General features: G+C 38.8%; 1 protein-coding gene across 1 annotated transcript; it reads right to left on the reverse strand.

Annotated features, from left to right (window-relative positions):
* Window positions 1–2,629: 2,629 nt before the first annotated feature.
* On the reverse strand, window positions 2,630–14,639 carry dnajc11a (DnaJ (Hsp40) homolog, subfamily C, member 11a). The gene is made up of 16 exons (XM_066671251.1): window positions 14,503–14,639; window positions 12,121–12,250; window positions 11,893–11,966; window positions 11,166–11,267; window positions 10,955–11,083; window positions 10,675–10,797; window positions 10,521–10,594; window positions 9,248–9,437; window positions 8,623–8,708; window positions 8,368–8,484; window positions 8,115–8,270; window positions 7,250–7,319; window positions 6,965–7,022; window positions 6,700–6,842; window positions 6,429–6,558; window positions 2,630–4,185 (listed from the first exon to the last, which is right to left on the reverse strand). The coding sequence occupies exons 1-16, from the start codon at window positions 14,572–14,574 to the stop codon at window positions 4,160–4,162; spliced, it is 1,680 nt and encodes a 559-aa protein (XP_066527348.1). The 5' UTR covers window positions 14,575–14,639; the 3' UTR covers window positions 2,630–4,159.
* Between the last annotated feature and the right edge of the window lie 5,524 nt (window positions 14,640–20,163).

Consider the following 20,163-nt stretch of genomic DNA (forward strand, 5'->3'; position numbering starts at 1 on the left):
TGCCTGACACCGTGGATTCCGTCCCTGCCTCAAGTCACTGTCTGTGAGGAGTTAGGTGTGTTCTCCCCATGTCTGTGCGCATTTGCTCCAGATGCTCTAGTTTCCTCACACAGTTCAGAAACACTGGTAAGTGGGATGACTATTTACAAATAGAGTGTGTGGTGCCATGTGATGGACTGGCACCCTTTCCAGAGTGTGTTCCTACTTTGAGCCCTGTGATTCCAGGTGGGTTCTGGACCCAGTGTGACCTTAAACTTGAGGAAAGTTTACAGAAAATAATTAAAGGAATCTATATATTTAGTAATTTTGTAATTTGAACAGTATAATTAGATAATATTTATCATTAAATATCAGAAAATATCACCATCTAGGGTAAATGTGGGAAAGCTGCCAATGGCCAGTCGACTCTTACTCGGAAACCGAGTCAATTGAACCGACTCACTGAAAAGATTCGGAATGTCCATCACTACTTTACTCCCTTTTTTCCCCTCTCTAGCGCTACAGAGGGGCGATGCTGACGTCACACACAGCAACGGGGACCCGCCCATTATTATGTATACCATTCACCATCAGTCATTTAGATATTAGGAATATATTCACGTTTCATAAAAAACAACAAGATTCAGGTTCATATTTGCGTCCAAGATAAAGGTTTCGTCTATTATAAGAAATCATACATTAAATATACTAAATTATTTTACCATATTCCACCAACAGTGCACAATATCCAAAATAAGAGTTCTTGACTCTTTATTTTATCTATTGTTTATATATATATATATATATATATATATATATATATATATATATATATATATATTTTTTTTTTTTTTTTTTTTTTTCCTCAAAAATTCAAAATGCCTAATAAAATAAATAAATAAATAAAATAAATAAATAATTAAATTATTTTGAGATTGCTGCTGTTCTACATTTTTAAGTTTGGTCACAGAAAGCCTATATACACTGTTAAATTAAGCTGTGTAACTTAAGCTTCTTAAGTTATTAGAAATCATATTATTAATTCATTTAAACATTGTCTGTTACCACCTATCCAGTACAGGGTTGCAGTTGGTCCGGAGCCTACCCGGAATCACTGTATGCAAGGCGGGAACATGTCCTGGAGAGGGTGCCATAAAATAATAATAATAACAATAATAATAATAAACTTATGATTCTCATAAAAATATTAAAAAATCAAATAATGTTGCAGGATCTCAGTGTTCTGGGTTTGATCCTCACCTCAGGTGCAGAATTTAATGTTTTCTCTCTGTGCAAGTGTTTCCACAAAGCACTCCAGTGTCCTCCCACAATCTAAACACATTTGTTGGTAGGTGGACGAGCTGTACAAAATCCTGAAAGTGTGAGCATGTGAGTGACTGTGAGTGATGTTCTGTAATGGGCTGGTGCCTTGTCTAGGGTTGTGATACCTTGTTCCCAATGATTTAAAGTTCCAGACCTATCTGACCAGAATTAAGCTGTTAGAGATGAATGAATGTTAAAATGCATTCATAATTTACATTAACCTGTTGTTGTTTTGCCCTGTGAATGCCTTTGCCTGGTGGATTATACAGAGAAATAAACAGCAATTTTTTTTTAAATTTGATAAGACAACAACAATATTTTAAGCTTCTATTTTATATACACACACACATACGTTCTTAAGGTCCACAACGTTTCTGAACAAAGAATAAAGGACCAAATACGTTTAAAGGCAAATATATATTTTAAACCTAAAGTGTCTATGAAAATAATTCCATGTTCAACTTTCAGATGAATTAACAAAGCATACTTTTAACATTCCCAGCTAGGCATGACACAACATATCGATACGGCAATAAACCGTACTGTTCTTGTTTGCGATACATTATTGTTATGTGAAACGTAAGTGCTCTAAACTCCCAAAAACTCACCCTCTTGTTTGCTTCATTACACCACCTGCTGCACTAATCAAATGAATAGGTTAAACCTGCAGCAAAGAAAGAGAAACTTGCAGTGGAGAAATGGCGGACAACAAATCAGACACCGTCATTTTTCAAGTCAAAAGTTTGGGCCCACATTGACATTTACAATACAGGAGGGACAAACAAAAATAGACAAAGACTATGATTTGCAATAACTGTCTTGTTAAGATAAAGTGCACGGGCAACACAATGAATATGACCTTGTTTGTCATCATCCAGAATTCATTGTTGGGAAAACATTTAACGATACCACAGTGTGTGTTAAAGAGGTATGAGCAAACTGTATAAATGCACTTAGTTGTACATTGTTATATTTTTTGTCAAATTCTGTGAAACTGACACCAATAAATACATAATTCCTGGTATATTATTATTTCTAAGTATTTCTTTCTCTTCATTTACAGAGATTTGATTTACATTTCTGCCCCTTGGCATTCACTCATCTCCTTTAATGTCATCAAAATTAAATCAATGCAAAAAAATGACTACAAAATGTCAAAATGACGTAGGCCATATCGTATTATTTGAAACACTATAAAAGTACCCAGCTTCAACTGCTCTACACTAAAGTAGTTTTATGCCGATCAGAATAAAAAATATCATAGAATGCATTCTTAAACAGAAGTACAGAACACAAAATGATCTGTATTTATTTTGAGAATTTATTAATATATCTCCACCCCCCACATGGCAAATGTACAGAGAATATGTACTTTACAAATGATAGTCGCTCTGAAAGAGAACACATTCCTGATACAGAGAGATGCTGTACAGCCAGTCCTTTCAATGAAAGGCATTTGGATTAAACAGTTCATATCTTAATCAACCACACAGAACTGCTTTATAATTCCCTTAATTGCAAAAAGGCATCATGATCAAGATGGCCATGCTGGCAGGGAATAGGTTAAATTATTAATCAGGGCACTAAAAATAATTTTAACTGGACATATAGTGAGTTCAAGAAGGTCGAGAGCCTCTGTACCAAGACAAATGAACCTGAGTGGTCATTATTACTTATCAATGTCAGCTTTCTTCAAGTCTTTGAGAACAAGGTTGGAGAAGACATGGTATTTTTCTGCAATTAGGGGTGGGCAATATGGCTATTTTATCATTATGGTTTAATGAAGCTTATTTAAAATTATGTCTCAGTATGCTTTTAATGAGCATATCTTGAATATAGTCAATGTCTAATTGGAAATATACATCACAGCATATTAATACTGAATAATAATCGCAGTACTTATTTATACATGTGCTATAAATATAGCAGATTATTTATTTCTATATCTATTTCAACATATTCAATTTTGAAAATGTAGGTAATAGGATGGATTTTGGACTTTGACAAAGGGTTTTATAGTTTGGACATATTGCTCACCCCCATGTACATTTCACTACAATGTTTGATCAACATTAAAACAAATAAATTACTAATTAATTTGACCAGTCGAAAAGGGATTACAGCAGACCCATGCTATTCTTATGTAATAGGTTTCTAAGGCAACTTTATGAAACTAGTGATGTACACCCAATAGATTTATAGAGAATGGATTAGAATTAAATGGAATGGTAAATGTTTATTAGAAACAACTGAAGTCTTACCTCAGTACAAGGTAAGTCAGTAGCCACCTAGTCCCGTGAGCTGATTTGCAGTGTATGTTGGTGTTTAAATATGAAACAAGAACAATGAACCCTGTGATTAACAAGGATTGATACATGGAGCTGGAGCTTATTTTTTAGTGTGATTATGTGAATTGGTTCACCAGCATGCTCACCCTCTGATGCCTTTTTTAGTGAAAATAGCTCTCACATGAGGGCTGAACACTGAGGCACTGTTGTGTCCTGGAAGCCCTCCAGTACAGTTCATTCATATGCTAGTACAGTGACCATTTTCAAAAGGTAGAAGATCATTTAGAAAGTAAAAAAGACTAAGATTACATGAAAGATACCAATGATTCCCAAATTCATTTTCTTTTTTTTTGACAGGTCATATTTTTTCAGGGGCGCTTTAGGCAAATTCATGCATTCTTCCAGTGGAATTATTCCCTTTTGCATAACAATTCGAACTGCACATAAAAAAGTACATATGCATATGAATGACTTTTAGGCCACAGGGAATATCCAAGTTACTATAAAACAACATCCATTTATCCTTTGTCATTCCAAGCTGTCCCTTCCAGCTCTGTAGATAATGGTTCCTAAGAGTCATTATCAATCCTATGAGCTGCAATACAGGGAAAAAAAAAAAGAGAAAGAAATTAGAGACTTTAGACACTAACGACCACTGACAGGTAACAAAATAAAACAAGATGACAATATACAACAGAACACAACTTGAGGTCACAAAGCAGTATTTTTCAACTAGCAAGATAACTGAAGTACAGTGATCTCTCGTTTTTTCACGGGGAATGTGTTCCAAAACAACCCGCGAAAAACGAATTTCCGCGACGTAGAGGAAAGATGTTTTTTTTTTTAATGTATTTAAAGAGTATTTAGACTTTTAAAACCCTCCCTGTTACTGTTAACAACCCACCCTTTGCATTAAACATTCATTCATTCATTATCTGTAAGCGCTTATCCAGTTCAGGGTCACGGTGAGTCCAGAGCCTACCTGGAATCATTGGGCGCAAGGCGGGAATAAACCCTGGAGGGGGCGCCAGTCCTTCACAGGACAACACACACACACACCTACAGACACTTTTGAGTCGCCAATCCATCTACCAACGTGTGTTTTTGGACTGTGGGAGGAAACCAGAGCACCCGGAGGAAACCCACGCGGACACAGGGAAAACACACTAACTCCTCACAGACAGTCACCCGGAGCGGGAATCGAACCCACAACCTCCAGGTCCCTGGAGCTGTGTGACTGCGACACTACCTGCTGCACCACCATGCCGTCATTCTATGTTTTTCAGCTGGAACTACATGTGATATCCTACCAGTTTCTTTAATAGAATAATTCCTAAGCTGTGATTTAGCGTAAGTAAATTTCACCCGGATGTGGACATGAACAATACATGTACTGTACGTAAGAAATACGTTTTTCCTAGATTTTCCCTCAATATCCGCGATATAGCGGCCATAAGCCCCCTTGAAAAAACCTGCAAAGTAGCGAATCCGCGAAAGATGAACCGCGAAGTAGCGAGGGATTACTGAATTCTCGTATTATATGTATTTGAGTATGTGCTGAAGTTATCTGGATAAATGGTGAAATCCTGCTTTGACAAATAAGAAACCTTTTACAAAGTTTGATCAAGCTATGCTATTTTGCCAAAAGTATTCACTTGTCTGCTTTCGAATGCATATGAACTTGAGTGACATCCTATTCTTAATCCACAGGGTTATATATGATATCTGCCCACCTTTTGCCACTTTAACAGCTTCAACTGTTCTGGGAAGGCTTTCCACAAGGTTTAGGAACGTGTTTATGGGAATTTTTGACAACAGTGCAAGAAGCCCGTTTGTGAGCTCATATAATGATGTTGGATGAGAAGGGCAGGCTTGCAGCCTCCGCTCTGATTCATCCCAAAGGTGTTCTGTCGGGTTATAAACAAGACTTTGTGCAGGGCAGTCAAGTTCTTCCACACCAAACTCACTCATCCATGTCTTTATGGACCTTGTTTTGTGCACTGGTGCACAGTTATGTTGGAACAGGGGCCATCCCCAAACTGTTCCCACAAAGTTCGAAGCATGAAATTGTCCAAATTGTCCTCGTATGCTGAAGGATTAAGAGTTCCTTTCACTGGAGCCAAGGGGTCGAGCCCAACAGCCCCGCACCATAATCCCCCCTCCACCAAACTTTACACTTGGCACAATGCAATCAGGCAAGTACCATTTTCCGCGGGATTCCTCACTCCAGAAAACAATTCCCTGCACTAGAGTCCAGTGGCGACATGCTTTACACCACTGCATCCGGCGCTTTGCATTGCTCTTGGTCATGTAAGGCTTGGATGCAGCTGCATGGCCATGGAAATCCCTTCCATGAAGCTCTCTACGCACAGTTCTTGAGCTAATCTGAAGTCATATGAAGTTTGGAGGTCTGTAGAGATTGACTCTGCAGAAAGTTGGTGACCCCTGTGCACTACGCGCCTCAGCATCCGCTGAACATTCTCCGTTATTTTACGCGGCCTATCACTTTGTGGCTGAGTTGCTGTGGTTCCCAATTACTTACTCTTTGTTAGAATACCACTAACATTTCACGACTTGCGCAACTGTTTGTAGATGCAGTTTGCATGCCTAGGTGCTTGGTTTTATATGCCTGTGACCATGGAAGTGATTGAAACACATGAATTGTCAATGATTTGCATGGGTGTGTGAATACTTTTGGTAATATAGTGTATTTCTGAAAATAAATAAAAGGCAAAATTGACTGATGTCCCTCAGCTCTTTCAATCAGCCAGACTTGACTCTTTGCTAAAGTTACCTGGCTAAATGGAAAAAATATCCTGCTTTCTGTAGTATACGTACATTGTTTTGGTATCCTGAGTGCTTCTGTGTCACCACAAAGAACCTGATGCATGACGCCTCTGAACTGATAGAGCACTTTCAGGCTCTTATCCTCACCTACACAGGGGTCGTAGAAGCCTGGTAAGCCAGCCTGAGGTTAGGAAAACAGAATTAATCATTATTTCTTAAAAATAATAAAATAAGAATAATTTTTGCCTGAGTTTATCATAAGTTTCATTTTAGACCGTACATTTATACCCAATCATACAAATTAAGATTTAGTGACGATTACCTTTGATGCCTCTGTGAGAATGAGTTTGGAGTCCTTCACAAGGCACTGAAGAGGCACAGTCACGTCAATGACTCGTGCTCTCTCATGCTTTCTACTGTTGTCAGTCACAAACTTCCCATACCAGGCGTTGAGTATGATCAAGCCTATGAAAGTATTCAATCAAAATCCCTTGTAAGCGCTCCATCAAAATCTTTGTATCAAGAATACTGTCAACTGATGCTGTGTAAAATAGTGGCTATGCGGGAAATTGGTTATGCCCTCTTACCCATTTTAGACTCCTCAGCTTCAATGATCCGGCGCACAGATTCCTGCATCAACAGAACCTGCAGGAGGAATCAAGAAAGTATAATTTTATAATACTATCGAAGTCAAATGATTCTTAAAGAGTGCAACAATTTCATTCCTTGGAGAAATTATAGTTATAAAAAAATCATTAAAAATTATGGTTGTAATTTTTCCATAAGAAGAACAGAGAATGGCACAACAATTTACTGTCTTTATTCATTCTATAAAGAAATTATCAGCAGTGTGTTGGGCTCTGTGGACTCACTGCAGCTTCTGCCTCTTGCTTCTTTTTGGCAATGTCAGACGCAGTGCTTTCCCGCTGTTTCTCCAGTTCTCTGCACAGAAGCAGCAGTCAAATGCAAATGTAATTTACAACAAGCTACATTCCCCAGCACATACAGTCAACTCCATTTTATTGACCTGAAAGCTAAAACTGACTAAATGTTGGATCCTCCAACAGGACAGCGATCCAAAATACAAAAACAAATCCACACAAAAGTAGTTACATTACTGAATCCTTCTTTGGCTATTGCAGTTGAATTGCATTGAGATGGTTATTAGTGCCCTGACCTAAACACCTAAGCCAAAAATAAATAAATAAATAAATAAATATAACTATATATATATATATATATATATATATATATATATATATATATATATATATATATATATATATATATATATATATATATTTAAACCACTACCTTACATTATCATGATCTTTTCTTTCAATTTTTAACCAAGGTTAATAGTAATTATGGGTCTATTATATCTGAATGAGTAACAAGTGTAAATTACATTATTATTGTGCCTCTGTACTATTATCAATGCATAAAGAGATCTTTGAGCCAAACATTAATTGCACAGCTAGGCTGAAAGAATTTCTTGTCAAAAAGGGCACAAGGTTAAAATCCAAGAACTTAATGAATACTTTGTGGTCCATAGATCTTTCAAGAACATATTTTGCACAAATTTTAATATAATTAACTAACTGCCCACTACATTCAAAGCAAGTTATATTATTAGGAAAATTAATCTCTTATCCATTTCACGTTTCTTTCAAAATCTTTTTACAGCCTCAACATGTTATGGACATCCAAAGTGCATGGGGACCCTTGGAGACTTACTGTTCCTTCTGGGCACGAACATACGGTTTGATAACAAGCCTCTGGATGACCAGGTAAAATACAAGAGGTCCAACAGTGGCATAGAACACTGCACTGGGGAGAAGCTGGTCCGTTAAATGTATTGGAAAGAAGTATGTCTGGCTGGCCCTGTTCAATCTGAAACACGAAAAGTGTAATAGAATTTAATTTCCTTTACGTTTTGTAAAGAAACAACATTTTAAAAATGTGTTTACAATCAGCACCCCCTTCATACTTGATCTTGAGGGAGACCCCTTGTGGTACTCCAACACTGACGGTAGCTCCAAGAATGCTGTGTCGACTGATCTTAGTCTCAGCACCGTACTCCAACACGGTTCCAAAAAACCCTGATCTAAAAACAAACAGAATACTAAGTAAATATGCTGTTAAATGCAGACAATGACTGGCAATATAAGGCAATTTCTTTAAGTGATTTTTGAAACAGCTACAATCAAGAACATCCAAATTTAACAAAAAAAATGTTATTTACTTGACAGAGCCCTTGATCTTGGTCTGATCATCATCTTGGAATTTGTACTGGTAGCTCATCATTATGAAAGTGTGTGGGATCCCCAGCTATTATAAGGAGAGAACAATAGGATTTAACACAAGCATATTAAGAGTGTGACCACATATTAGTTTAACAACCACATTAAATGCCATGTTGGCAGGTCTGAAAATACTTGGCAAAGTACTTCACTCTGTATTTTCTGATTTAACACAACTGGGCATACTTCACACAGTGTCCTTTACAGGACGGCGATATACATGTCAATCAAAAATGTGTTCAAGGGCTGCTGAATGACAGAGAGTGTGCTGCATGTAAATGTAGAATAATAGACCTGTCTGCTTCAGTTGGCTTGGTGAATATGTCACAGCAAAAGCACTGAAATTTGGCTATTGGGTTTACCAAACAGCAAATGTAATCATTCAACATGAGAATAACCAGGAAGCAATAAGAACATGGTGAACAACAAATAGACTTGGCAGATTAACTTTCTCAGTTGGGAATAACTCATTTCAATCTTAGTTTCTTGAGCAAAAAACCTCCCCTGAAAACCCCCTTAGTCATTCAACTGTACCCTGTTTGACAGTAGTGTTAAAATGGCACTGACCTGCACAGCAAACGTGAAATGGCTGCTCTTTGTGTCTCTGACGACGCTGGTGTTCATAGAGGACTGAGCACCCCAACGCCACTGTAGGTAGCCCATGGTGTTCTTATCTAGGTGGCGTGCAAGCATGGTAGTGACACCTGGCCTCACTCCACGCGATGAAAACTGCATCCCACATTGTGCAGTCATAAAGCTGGAAGATAAACATTAACAATGTTTAATATTCAATAAACCTGTTCCATACGATTCCTGCGTACATGTGTGAGCTGTCTTATATTTCTCTGACAGAACACTGAAAATTTGCAGCAAATTCACAATACTGTACAACCATTAAGAAGAAACACAGGAATAACCAGAGCTCCTTTCTCTCATGCATGGCAACCCAGAAATGTTCTGGGGTGTACCCGGAGGTCATTTTTTTGAGCAGATGAGTAGCACTAGCAATTCCTGACAGCCCCATAGTAAAGACTCTGGGTGTATTCAGAGTCAGCATGTGTGTGAACACTGCTGCTAATGCGCCAGAGTTTCTCCTGCACAAACACCACTTCATGCCTAAAGCTCACAAGCATTTCCTGCTGCAAAAGCGCACCCAACACAGAAAATCTCACACTGTGCGCAGCATGTGTGAAAGGACCACTCTGGACCTGATACGCTGAAGTTCCTCAGAGTTTATATGTGTAAGGGGTGTAAGAGTTGTTGCTAGCTGCGCCCAGTTAATCAGCACAGCAACATACAACATTCTTAAAATTTGTACAATCTAAATATAATAATATCTACAATATCTTGGTCACTAAACTGGAGTTTTTATAGATGCTCTATCTCTTGTTCTAAAAGAGAAGTTAGTATATTAGCCAATGAAAGACTGTCATATTTAAAGTAGCCCAAAAAAATATTATGAAATAAATATTCTTTATTTTTTATTATTTATTTATTTATTTTCTTAAACCCACGTATTGTAGAGGCTTCTATAGACTATGATTTTTGAAATCTGTTATCTCTTGTTCTATAGAATTCTAGGCAGCTCTAGAAGATCAAGAGCTGTCAGACTATCAATTCCCCTTTTAACAGGGCACTATGCATGGGTATAAGTGGCCTTCATCATTCCAGTGACCAACAAACCAAACTAAACTGGGACTAAATCAAAAGCAAAGGACCCAAATTTAAATAAATAGAATGCCATGCTTTTCATGCTTGATCACTTTCTGTTTGAATGCCTCTTGTTTTCTGACAAGGGTTTAAACGACTTCAAAACACTGCTATCCCCTGCATTACTCACCAGCGAGGTGTCAAGTTGCGGAAAATCTTCATCCCAAAGAGAGGACCATGTGTGTCTCCAGCTCCTAATTCAACCTGCAGACAGAAAAGTGATGGGTTTCCTCTCCGTTGTCAATCAGAGTAAATGTGTATGAAAGAGCAAACAAAGCCCGCACCTCTCCCCAGCCTTTCGCTGAGGTCACCCGCCGTAGAGCCAGGTTAATGTTTCCACCACCATTACCATTGTGCGTGGAGAGAGAGCCAGAGAGAATGGCTGTGTCTTTTGTTGTCAGAGGTGCCTGAAAATAAATAAACACATACGTGCTTAAAAAACTCCTACTCGGGGGAGTCTATATTTACACTGAGAAATTGCCTGCTCCCAGGTTCCATTTAATGTCGTAAGAAAAGCTGAATTTAAATCTAATTCTGATCAGTTAAAAAAATACAATCACATACCTCTATGGACTGAGATATATGCATCTTGTTAATCTCAACGTGGGGCAAGCCACCACCAGACATCTCCTCATAATCTTCCTCATAGTGATCGAAAAGGTCTGTGGCATCCACACCCACACTGATTGTCCCCTGTCCAAAGAGAAGATCAGTAAGTTTACAGGCAAACTGACAGTAACCTCAGGTAAAAGATCATACATAATACAAATAAAACCTTAGGGTTGGTCCTTTGCTGCAGTCTTCTCTCCTCCCGCTCCCTCTGAAGACGCTCAAACTCTTCCCGGATCTCAGCCGGTGTTCTCTTCCTTTCCACTACCTGAAAAATCAATGTGTTTCTGTTTGAGCATAGCATACTTTCCAGAAGTGTAGGCACCTGCTTATGCAATATTTCTTTTAAAATGAAGGGCATAACCATAGTTTTTGCAGGTTGCAGGTGGAAGTTTTGAAAGTACATCTTGGAATGTTTCTGTGAGGATTTTGGATGTTGCTACATCACTCCAGAGAACTCCACTGTTCATTAGGCAGTATGTGCCAAACCGAAAGTAACATTCAATAACATTTCAACTGTAAAGCTAGTTTAATCTACCTTTCTTTTTTCCTCTTCTCTTTTTTCTCCCTGTCTCTTTCTCTCTCATTTGTCAGGTGTGTAGAGATAGAAGCTTCCTGTATTCCACTTCCTGTATTCCTCACTCCAAAATTAAAGCCCCTTGATTTTGTAATTTAGTTTTCATGTAATTATTTAAACTCAGATTGAGCAGCTGTGGGCTGCCGCTGCAAAATACACATAGCGGAAACACTGCATTCTATTGGCAACAGGCACACCTTTAATATTTAGAATTTACCAATTAAAGGGGTGTGTTAATCTTGTTGGACAATAACACCAAACAATAACACCAAAGCATCAAGTTTTATTTATAAATATATTTTAAAGCTAGGCTTACCTCCCATCCTTCTACATCCAGCCCTCTCTTTCCATATATGTCATAGATTGCTCTAGACTGTGGATCACTTAGAACTGTAGAGGGGAAACATATTTCCTGATCATATTATTTCTTGCACTGTCAGACACAAGTTCAATACAGTTCATTGGAAAAGTCAAAATGCAGCTGAAGAAACTCATTCTTCAAAGCACATTCAATAAAGATATTTGGCACACTGACAACTCTTACCTTCGTATGCCTGGTGCACCAAGTTAAAAAGCTGTTCTGCCTGTCTCTTCAGCTCAGGATCTCTGTGTTTATCGGGGTGGTAGAGCATGCAAAGGCGGCGATATGATGCCTTGAGTTCTTCTTGTGTGGCCTGAAAATACAAGGCTTAAGACTTTTCATAAATCCTAACACAGGATAAACTACAGTTGCATCAGATTATTATAAAGGAGGAGTTCATTTCAGGGCATTCATAATCAGGAGGGGAAAATCAAACGTATATATATTCACACTAAATTCAGCCAAGAACTGATTATGAAAAAAAGGTAAAAGAAACTGTGGTCCAGTTAACCTCAGTGGTGAATCTGCTGTCTGTATATCCAAGTGCCATTCCAAGCCATTCCATTTTTGAGCAACTCACTAAAGCTGAAAGCAACAGATTTCCAACATATGGATTGCATGAGGGTACTTGCTCCACAGGATTTACTTGTTGCGCTATAATGTTGCTAGTGTTTCAAATTGGCAAAATAATAAAGCAGAAATCTTCATTCTAGTATCAACCAACTACAATTCACCACGTCACATGTATTTTCCCAAATTATCAATTGATCTATGAAGTAAATATTTTAAAATACGCAAAGTGGAACCTCTACTAATGAACGCCTATACTAACAAACTTTCCAAGCTACGAACCGGGCATTTGAATATTTTTTTGCCTCCACCAACGAACCATGACTCTAGAAACGAACCCGAGCCTCCTCCGAGCCGGCGGCTGGAAATAGCCACTGACCCCAATAGCCGAGTCTCCCAGCGCGTCCAGACTTGAGTGAGCTTTTAAGATTAGCAAATTGTAGCTTTAGCAATTTAGCATTAGTGTAAATAGCAGACATCGAAATTCGTGCTAAGTTAAGCCGTATCTACGCTTCGTCTCCCCACATTCACCCGCCTACTCTCCGTTATTCCACCCACCCCCCACCTCCCGTCATACAGCCAGTGCCTGTGTTACTCCTCCAGCCAGTCGTCACGTCTTCGATATGTAACCACTTAAAACTTCAATTATTTTTTATTACTGTTACCAGAGGTAACAGTATTACCAGCTTTTCTACTTAAGAACCGGGTCACGGAACGGATCAAGTTCGTAAGTAGGGGTTCCACTGTATAAAGAGGAATTCTGCAGAGTTTCAACATTATTTAATTGGCAAGATATAAAATATCATTCAGTGCAGTTCAACTGCGAAATGTGGTGTAAATAAATGTACACAAACTCTTCACAATTCTTCACAATGGCTTCGATGGGAATCAGGGGTAATGACATCAACAACAAAAAAGTTTGTTTTGAAATCCAAAATGACCAATACATTTACAGACCACCCTCTGTAAAAATCACATGTCTGGGTAGTGTTTATATGTGCTGAAAAACTCATCATATACGTACATAGCTTTCAACGCTATAGTAATATTACAACTTTGAAACTGCAGTGGTCTAAAATCTGCCTTAAACTGGAAACTAGCAGATTCAGACAGCGAGTGATCCTTGCATCATAAAACTTAGAAACCAACCCTGTCAACTTGCAGAGCGTAGTTTTTGGAGCTACAGGTCAGAAGCAGATTGTAAGCAGAGATACAGACAGGTATTATTGCATACTCATAGATCCAGGTGTACTGTAGAGTTACATCCAAGTCAACGTAAGTCAAAGATATTTTTTTTCTTGGAAAATTATCTATCAAATGGCATACATACATACATACATATAAACCCATTAAAAAACCACACTGGGTGGCTTTGTTGATATCACAACAACTGACTTTTGGGATAACGTTAACTTTCAATCTGCTAACAGTTTAAAAAGAGGGTCACCACGCTTAGGACCACGCTTTGGTTTGAGAAGTGGATATTCGGGTTTACAGAGAACATTCTCGAAAGAGCTGGGTTCACTTCCAGTTTGTAATAAGTTGGTAAAAAAGACGTTTTAGATGTATCCAGTCAGGTATTTAAAGTGTGTCCGGGGGGGGGGGGTCCACCGTTTAAGGTGGTACGGAGGGTTATTAAAACAAGTTAACTTCAGCAAGTTAAATCAGGTTTGGTAAATTAACATTAGTTTCAAGATTAATATTTAACCTACTCAACCTCCATGATTCTAAAGAGAAGCCACCTGTGTGGTTTATACTGAAAAGAGGTTGTTATTTTAGAAGTCATATTCACGGCTGATGAGGGGTACAGCAGTTGTAGTGCCTTGGGGAAATGAATGATAATGAAAGGGTCACACTGCGGCGGCTCACTTCACTCAGACACCACTCTTAATCACACGCAACTGTGGTCTTCATTAAACCACGAGAGTTTCCCTCCACAAAACGACCTCGCATATTACTTTCTAAACTCATACATAAATAAGGTAAAGGCCATACCTCCCTCCGCACGTTTAATAAAGAGTAGTAATCATCGTTATCAATCTCATCCTCCTCCAAGGCCGCCGCCATGTTTACAACCTTTCATCCCCGCTCAGCGGCTGCTGTTCCTGGAGAGAGCTTTCACTCCCACCGCGGTTCAGCCGGGAGACTCGGCGCCTCCACCAGGTCTGGAGGACCAACATGACCCACAGGGTAACAGCCCTTCAGCGCAGTATCGACTCTCCGATACGGCACTCGACTGTGAACTTACGGTACGAAACATATGTATATAAACTTAAAATGTATTACACTGTTGGCCTGACATGTTAAACTGAGAGAACAAATTATACAATTGAGGTTACTGATTTATTACATTTAAAAAAACTAATGGAAAATGAGGGTCCAATAAATAAATAAATAAATAAATATTTTATTAAACATAACAGTTGCGTTCTATGTGTCACTACAAATATGGCGGGAAGATTAAAACAGAGCCAAAGTTACTAGGGTAAGTTTTTAAAATTTTGTTTAAATAAAGTTTTATTAAATTGATGGCCTGACGTTAAATTAAAAAACCAAATTATTAAGTGGAGGGTCCTGATGTATTACACTGAAAAACAAACAAAATTTGAGGGTTAAATTTATCAAATTGCAAGATTTTTTCAAATTCTTTTTTAATTAAAATAATTACTTACATTTTGGAAAGAAAAACAATGAGGTAATGATTTATTAAAGTAAGAAAATGTTTTAAGGCTCTAAATATATTTATTAAACATTAAAAGTTGCAATCTATACATGAGTACAAACATGAGGGAAGATTAAGAGAACCAACGTTCCTTTCTCAACCACTTGATAATGTCTTTAAAGGACGGAATGATCAATGCTGAGCTTGTTGCAAAACCACATAGTCAATTTTTCCCAGACATTTAGTTTACTGTTATTTAGAGGGTTTATGTGAGAAATGGCCTGTATCAGTCTCCCAGTGTTAGAGTATGTGTTAAAGGCCTAACCTGTCTTGGTCAGTCATGACAGTGCTAGACTAGCATGCAATTTCTTAAGTTATATTCGGCTTTAGAGAAACTTAGCTAACTTAGCCTATATCATCTAAAACAATTAATATCAGTGCTAATCAAACTATAATCCATTAGACTCTCAGCTTCTAACACTGTTTCACACAAAAAAGTTTAAACTTAAACTCAGGAGAGATGATTTTACCACTGTAGCATATTTCTGTTTGGTGAAAGGGCTGTTATAACTAACTTATAACATGTAACAACTCATTTTAGCACTCGCTTATCTGCTTAATGATGTAAAAACTAAGTTAATGAATACACAGCAACATAAGATACTTGAAGATACTTTAGACTGATAAAATTAAAGCCTACTATGAAACATGCGAAACTATCAACTCTATAATTTAGAGAGGATGAAATTCCATCTGTGGTAGACTTCACATATCTCAGTGGAAGCATGTGCTAGCTTTCACCCCGCCTGGTAGTAACATTTGATGAGGGGAAACTTATCTAATGAAACTTATCTGACAACTATCAAAATAGGGGGTGACAACTATGTAAAAAGTCTTAAACAAATCATCATTTTCCAAATGTAAATCTGTTGTTCTCAGTAGGTCAATCAAGGACATATTTCTATTGGTTTAATGGGATGAACCCAAGCAGGGTTAAGAATATATTCTATACTGAAAGACGCCTATTAAAGTTCCTCTGCATGCGCTTTATACATCCATACCTTAATTCCTAAACAGAATGCACTCAGAAAGCCTGAACGCTTAGCTTGGTATTTTTCCCATGCAGCAATTCTCAACTCCTTGGAGAGCTCCAGTGGCTCAAAGCTTATGAACGCCCACACTTATGAATGTTAAGATATGCATTAGGCCTAATGCTGGTGCGCCCAGTCTCTCCCTGATCTGAAATTATACTTTTGCTAAATATAACATGCACATGGACAAGATTTATTAGCTCCTCAAATAGACCCTTGTTGTCAGAGTAAAAACGAAGAGCAAGTGAATTAATACAAAGACGTTGGCTAATCACGGGGGTCAAATTTTCCTCTTACAGAAAGTAAACTGCGTCTAATTTAACTGTAGAGTAAATCTGAACTAATGAAGAGGAATGGTTCCAGATTCTATCAAATTTCTTCATATATGAATTTTTAAAATGGAAATCAGAAGTAATTTTATTGTGAAATGTGGCATTCTGGAAAATGTATAGCAGCTCCACTCCATTGTTCACAGTGGTGATGATAGGAGTAACACAGAAAACCATTACATAGTCGAAAGCATGAGACTTTTTATGAAATTATGAGCTATATTTTATATCTGATGACATTTTGGCTTGTTTTTTTTATCTGTGGTAAGAAAAATGCAGGGAATTGTAAAGCAAACTAATCAGGAAGCATTTTTTCTTTTTTTTATATCTAACATTTGCATTGTTGAAATAATAAGCAATTGCTTATTAATAAAAGCCAGCTACTCTTAAAAATCAACATATTAATCATTCATTATCTCTAAGCGCTTATCCAGTTCAGGGTCGCGGTGGGTCCAGAGCCTACCTGGAATCACTGGGCGCAAGGTGGGAATACACCCTGGAGGGGGCGCCAGTCCTTCACAGAGCAACACACACACACACACACACATTCACTCACACCTACGGACATTTTGGAGTCGCCAATCCACCTACCAACATGTGTTTTTGGACTGTGGGAGGAAACCGGAGCACCCAGAGGAAACCCACGCGGACACAGGGAGAACACACCAACTCCTCACAGACAGTCACCCGGAGGAAACCCACGCGGACACAGGGAGAACACACCAACTCCTCACAGACAGTCACCCGGAGGAAACCCACGCGGACACAGGGAGAACACACCAACTCCTCACAGACAGTCACCCGGAGGAAACCCACGCGGACACAGGGAGAACACACCAACTCCTCACAGACAGTCACCCGGAGGAAACCCACGCGGACACAGGGAGAACACACCAACTCCTCACAGACAGTCACCCGGAGAAAACCCACGCGGACACAGGGAGAACACACCAACTCCTCATAGACAGTCACCCGGAGGAAACCCACGTGGACACAGGGAGAACACACCAACTCCTCACAGACAGTCACCCGGAGGAAACCCACGCGGACACAGGGAGAACACACCAACTTCTCACAGACAGTCACCTGGAGCGGGAATCGAACCCACAACCTCCAGGTCCCCGGAGCTGTGTGACTGCGACACTCCCTGCTGCACCCTACATATTAATCAGTGTTTTCTATATATCTTTTGTTTATATCTGAAGGACTGAATGAATTTAGTGGAATTTCCTTTTGCTTTTACAGCAGTTTCACTGGGAATGTTATCTAACTTTATCTTAATGCAAAATTTCACACTGTGAGAATGTCTCCTAAACTGTACTAGGCCTCATTTATGTCAGACAAACACCTGTGTAATTATGTGAGTACGAGTATGTGTTCCACACAGTGATGTGGTCAGTACAGCCTGATAAAACATCTTTGCATTTGGTCAGTTCTCTGAACGTTTCAAGGCTATTCTCTCAGCAGTGAAAAAGGTCAGCATCTGGAGAGCACTACATACTATCAATCGACCGCTAGCAATACGGATCATATTTTAATGATGGCATTTCACGGTCTGTTTTTGCTGCAGGCAAAGAAACATTTAATCTATTATCTATGAGCTCGGTGCAATTAAAGAATGTTCATTAATCTCTCAGTGTATTATGCCATGTACATATTCATAATTTCAGCATTAGCAAGGGTTCCCAGATGAGTCAAGGAGAATATAGCGCCTCACACCATATGGATCAGCTGACCTGAGCAACTTCAAATGCAAACTCATACCTGACTGTGAGCTCAAATCTCAACCCTAAAGAGATTTCAGGAGCTTCCTTTAAATCAGGCGTTTATCATTGTGCAGCAGTTACAAGTTTAAAACTTTAATTCACTGAAATATCTCTTTTTCTCTTGTTCTGTGAATACAAAACAGAGCTGGTCTCATAGCACCTCCCTCTCTCTTTCTCTTTCTCCATCTCTCTCTCTCTGTTTCCATTCAGAGAGCTTTATTAACATGACTGTGTGAACTACAGTGCTGCTAAAGCATTCTAACAGTGAAGATGAACAAAGAATTTAAACAGGAATTAAAACTAAAGCAAATAACTAGTTATTGATCATGTTTACAATAATAACATTGTCATTAACATTGATATGATTGTTTACAGTATATAAAAGAAGTAAAATACAGAGGATCATTTGGGAGGGAGTGGGGTTCAGTAGAGTAGGGGTTTGGGGGTCTCTCTCTCTCTCTCTCTCTCTCTCTCTCACTTTCTTTCTCTTTCTCTTTCTCTTTCTCTCCCTCCCTCTGTCTCCTTATCTCTCTCTCTCTCTCTCTCTCTCTCTCACTACTCTCTCTCTCTCTCTCTCTCTCTCTCTCTCTCTCTCTCTCTCTCTCTTTACTTCATCAATCAACTTTTGCCTTTCCCTCAGTGATATTACAGTAACTCAGACTTGCCTGAGCTGTCCTTTCAGCACTGATACTGTATGTATTTCTCTCTCTCTTTCTCTTTCTCCTTTTCTCTCTCTCTCTTTACTCCCTCTTTGTCTTTCTCTCTCAATGTATCACACACTGCTCTCACACATCCTCTCTCTCCCTCCCTTCCTCTCTCACACATCCCCCTAGCTCTCTTTTTCTCTCTCACTCCCTCTCTCTCACACATTCACACATATTCTCTCTCTCTCTCTCTCTCTCTCTCTCTCTCTCTCTCTCTCGTCTCTCTCTTCTCTCTCTCTCTCTCTCTCTCTCTCTCTCTCTCTCTCTCTCTCTCTCTCTCTTCTTCATTATTTTATTTGTCTCTCTTTCTCCTGATTCCTGCTTCGTTTTATCACCCTTTTGTATTTTTTTTACCACTTTCTATATTCATTCTCTTTCACTCAGCATCTCCTCTCTCACGCTTTTTTTTTTCATCAATCAACTTTAGCCTCTTTCAGACTTACCTGAGCTGTCCTTTCAGCACTGATACTATGTATTTCTCTTTTTTGTGGCACTAATATCTAACTTGTGTACAAGCTCTCTCTCTCTCTCTCTCTCTCTCTCTCTCTCTCTCTCTTCTCTCTCTCTCCTCTCTCTCTCTCTCTCTCTCCTTTTATAAACTCACTGATTTGATGTGTGGGGTTATGGGGGCTATGTCTGTGAGCCTGATGGACAGGACAGTTTTGTACTAAACATATAAGACACAGGCTGTTCTTTGGCATGGCTTTGTTTATGATTAATTTTTGATTAATTTCTTTTTCAGTTAAATTTTGTAATAACGGGGTTTGAAAGTCAAAGTCAAAGTTCGGCTGCTCTCTCTGTTTCTTCACTCACTCATTTTTCTACTTCTCTTTTTCAGCACCACTCGTTATATTTTTCTTTCCCTTGTTCTATGACAAGCCCACTGGAGCTGTCCTTTCAGCACCACCACATATGAGTGTGTTCTTTTCTTTTTTCTCTCTTTGAACCATCACACACACATACACACAGACACACACACACACACACACACAGACAGATCAGCCACAAGATTGAAACCACTGGCCAATGATGTGAATACAGTTGATTGCCTTGTGGCACCTGTCAAGGCTTGTGATATATTACGCAGCCAGTGAACAGTCAGAT

Source organism: Hoplias malabaricus, chromosome 5, assembly GCF_029633855.1.
Source record: "Hoplias malabaricus isolate fHopMal1 chromosome 5, fHopMal1.hap1, whole genome shotgun sequence".
NCBI classification, from domain to species: Eukaryota; Metazoa; Chordata; class Actinopteri; order Characiformes; family Erythrinidae; genus Hoplias; species Hoplias malabaricus.

What these genes read in the sequence shown, in the direction of transcription:
- dnajc11a (XM_066671251.1), bottom strand. Translation starts at nt 14,574, where the DNA reads ATGGCGGCGGCCTTGGAGGAGGATGAGATTGATAACGATGATTACTAC. An exon ending in GGTGCACCAGGCATACGAAG is followed by an intron (nt 11,967 to 12,120) that starts GTAAGAGTTGTC and finishes TCCCCTCTACAG; the next exon opens with TTCTAAGTGATCCACAGTCT. An exon ending in AGCAAGAGGCAGAAGCTGCA is followed by an intron (nt 7,023 to 7,249) that starts GTGAGTCCACAG and finishes TTCCTCCTGCAG; the next exon opens with GTTCTGTTGATGCAGGAATC.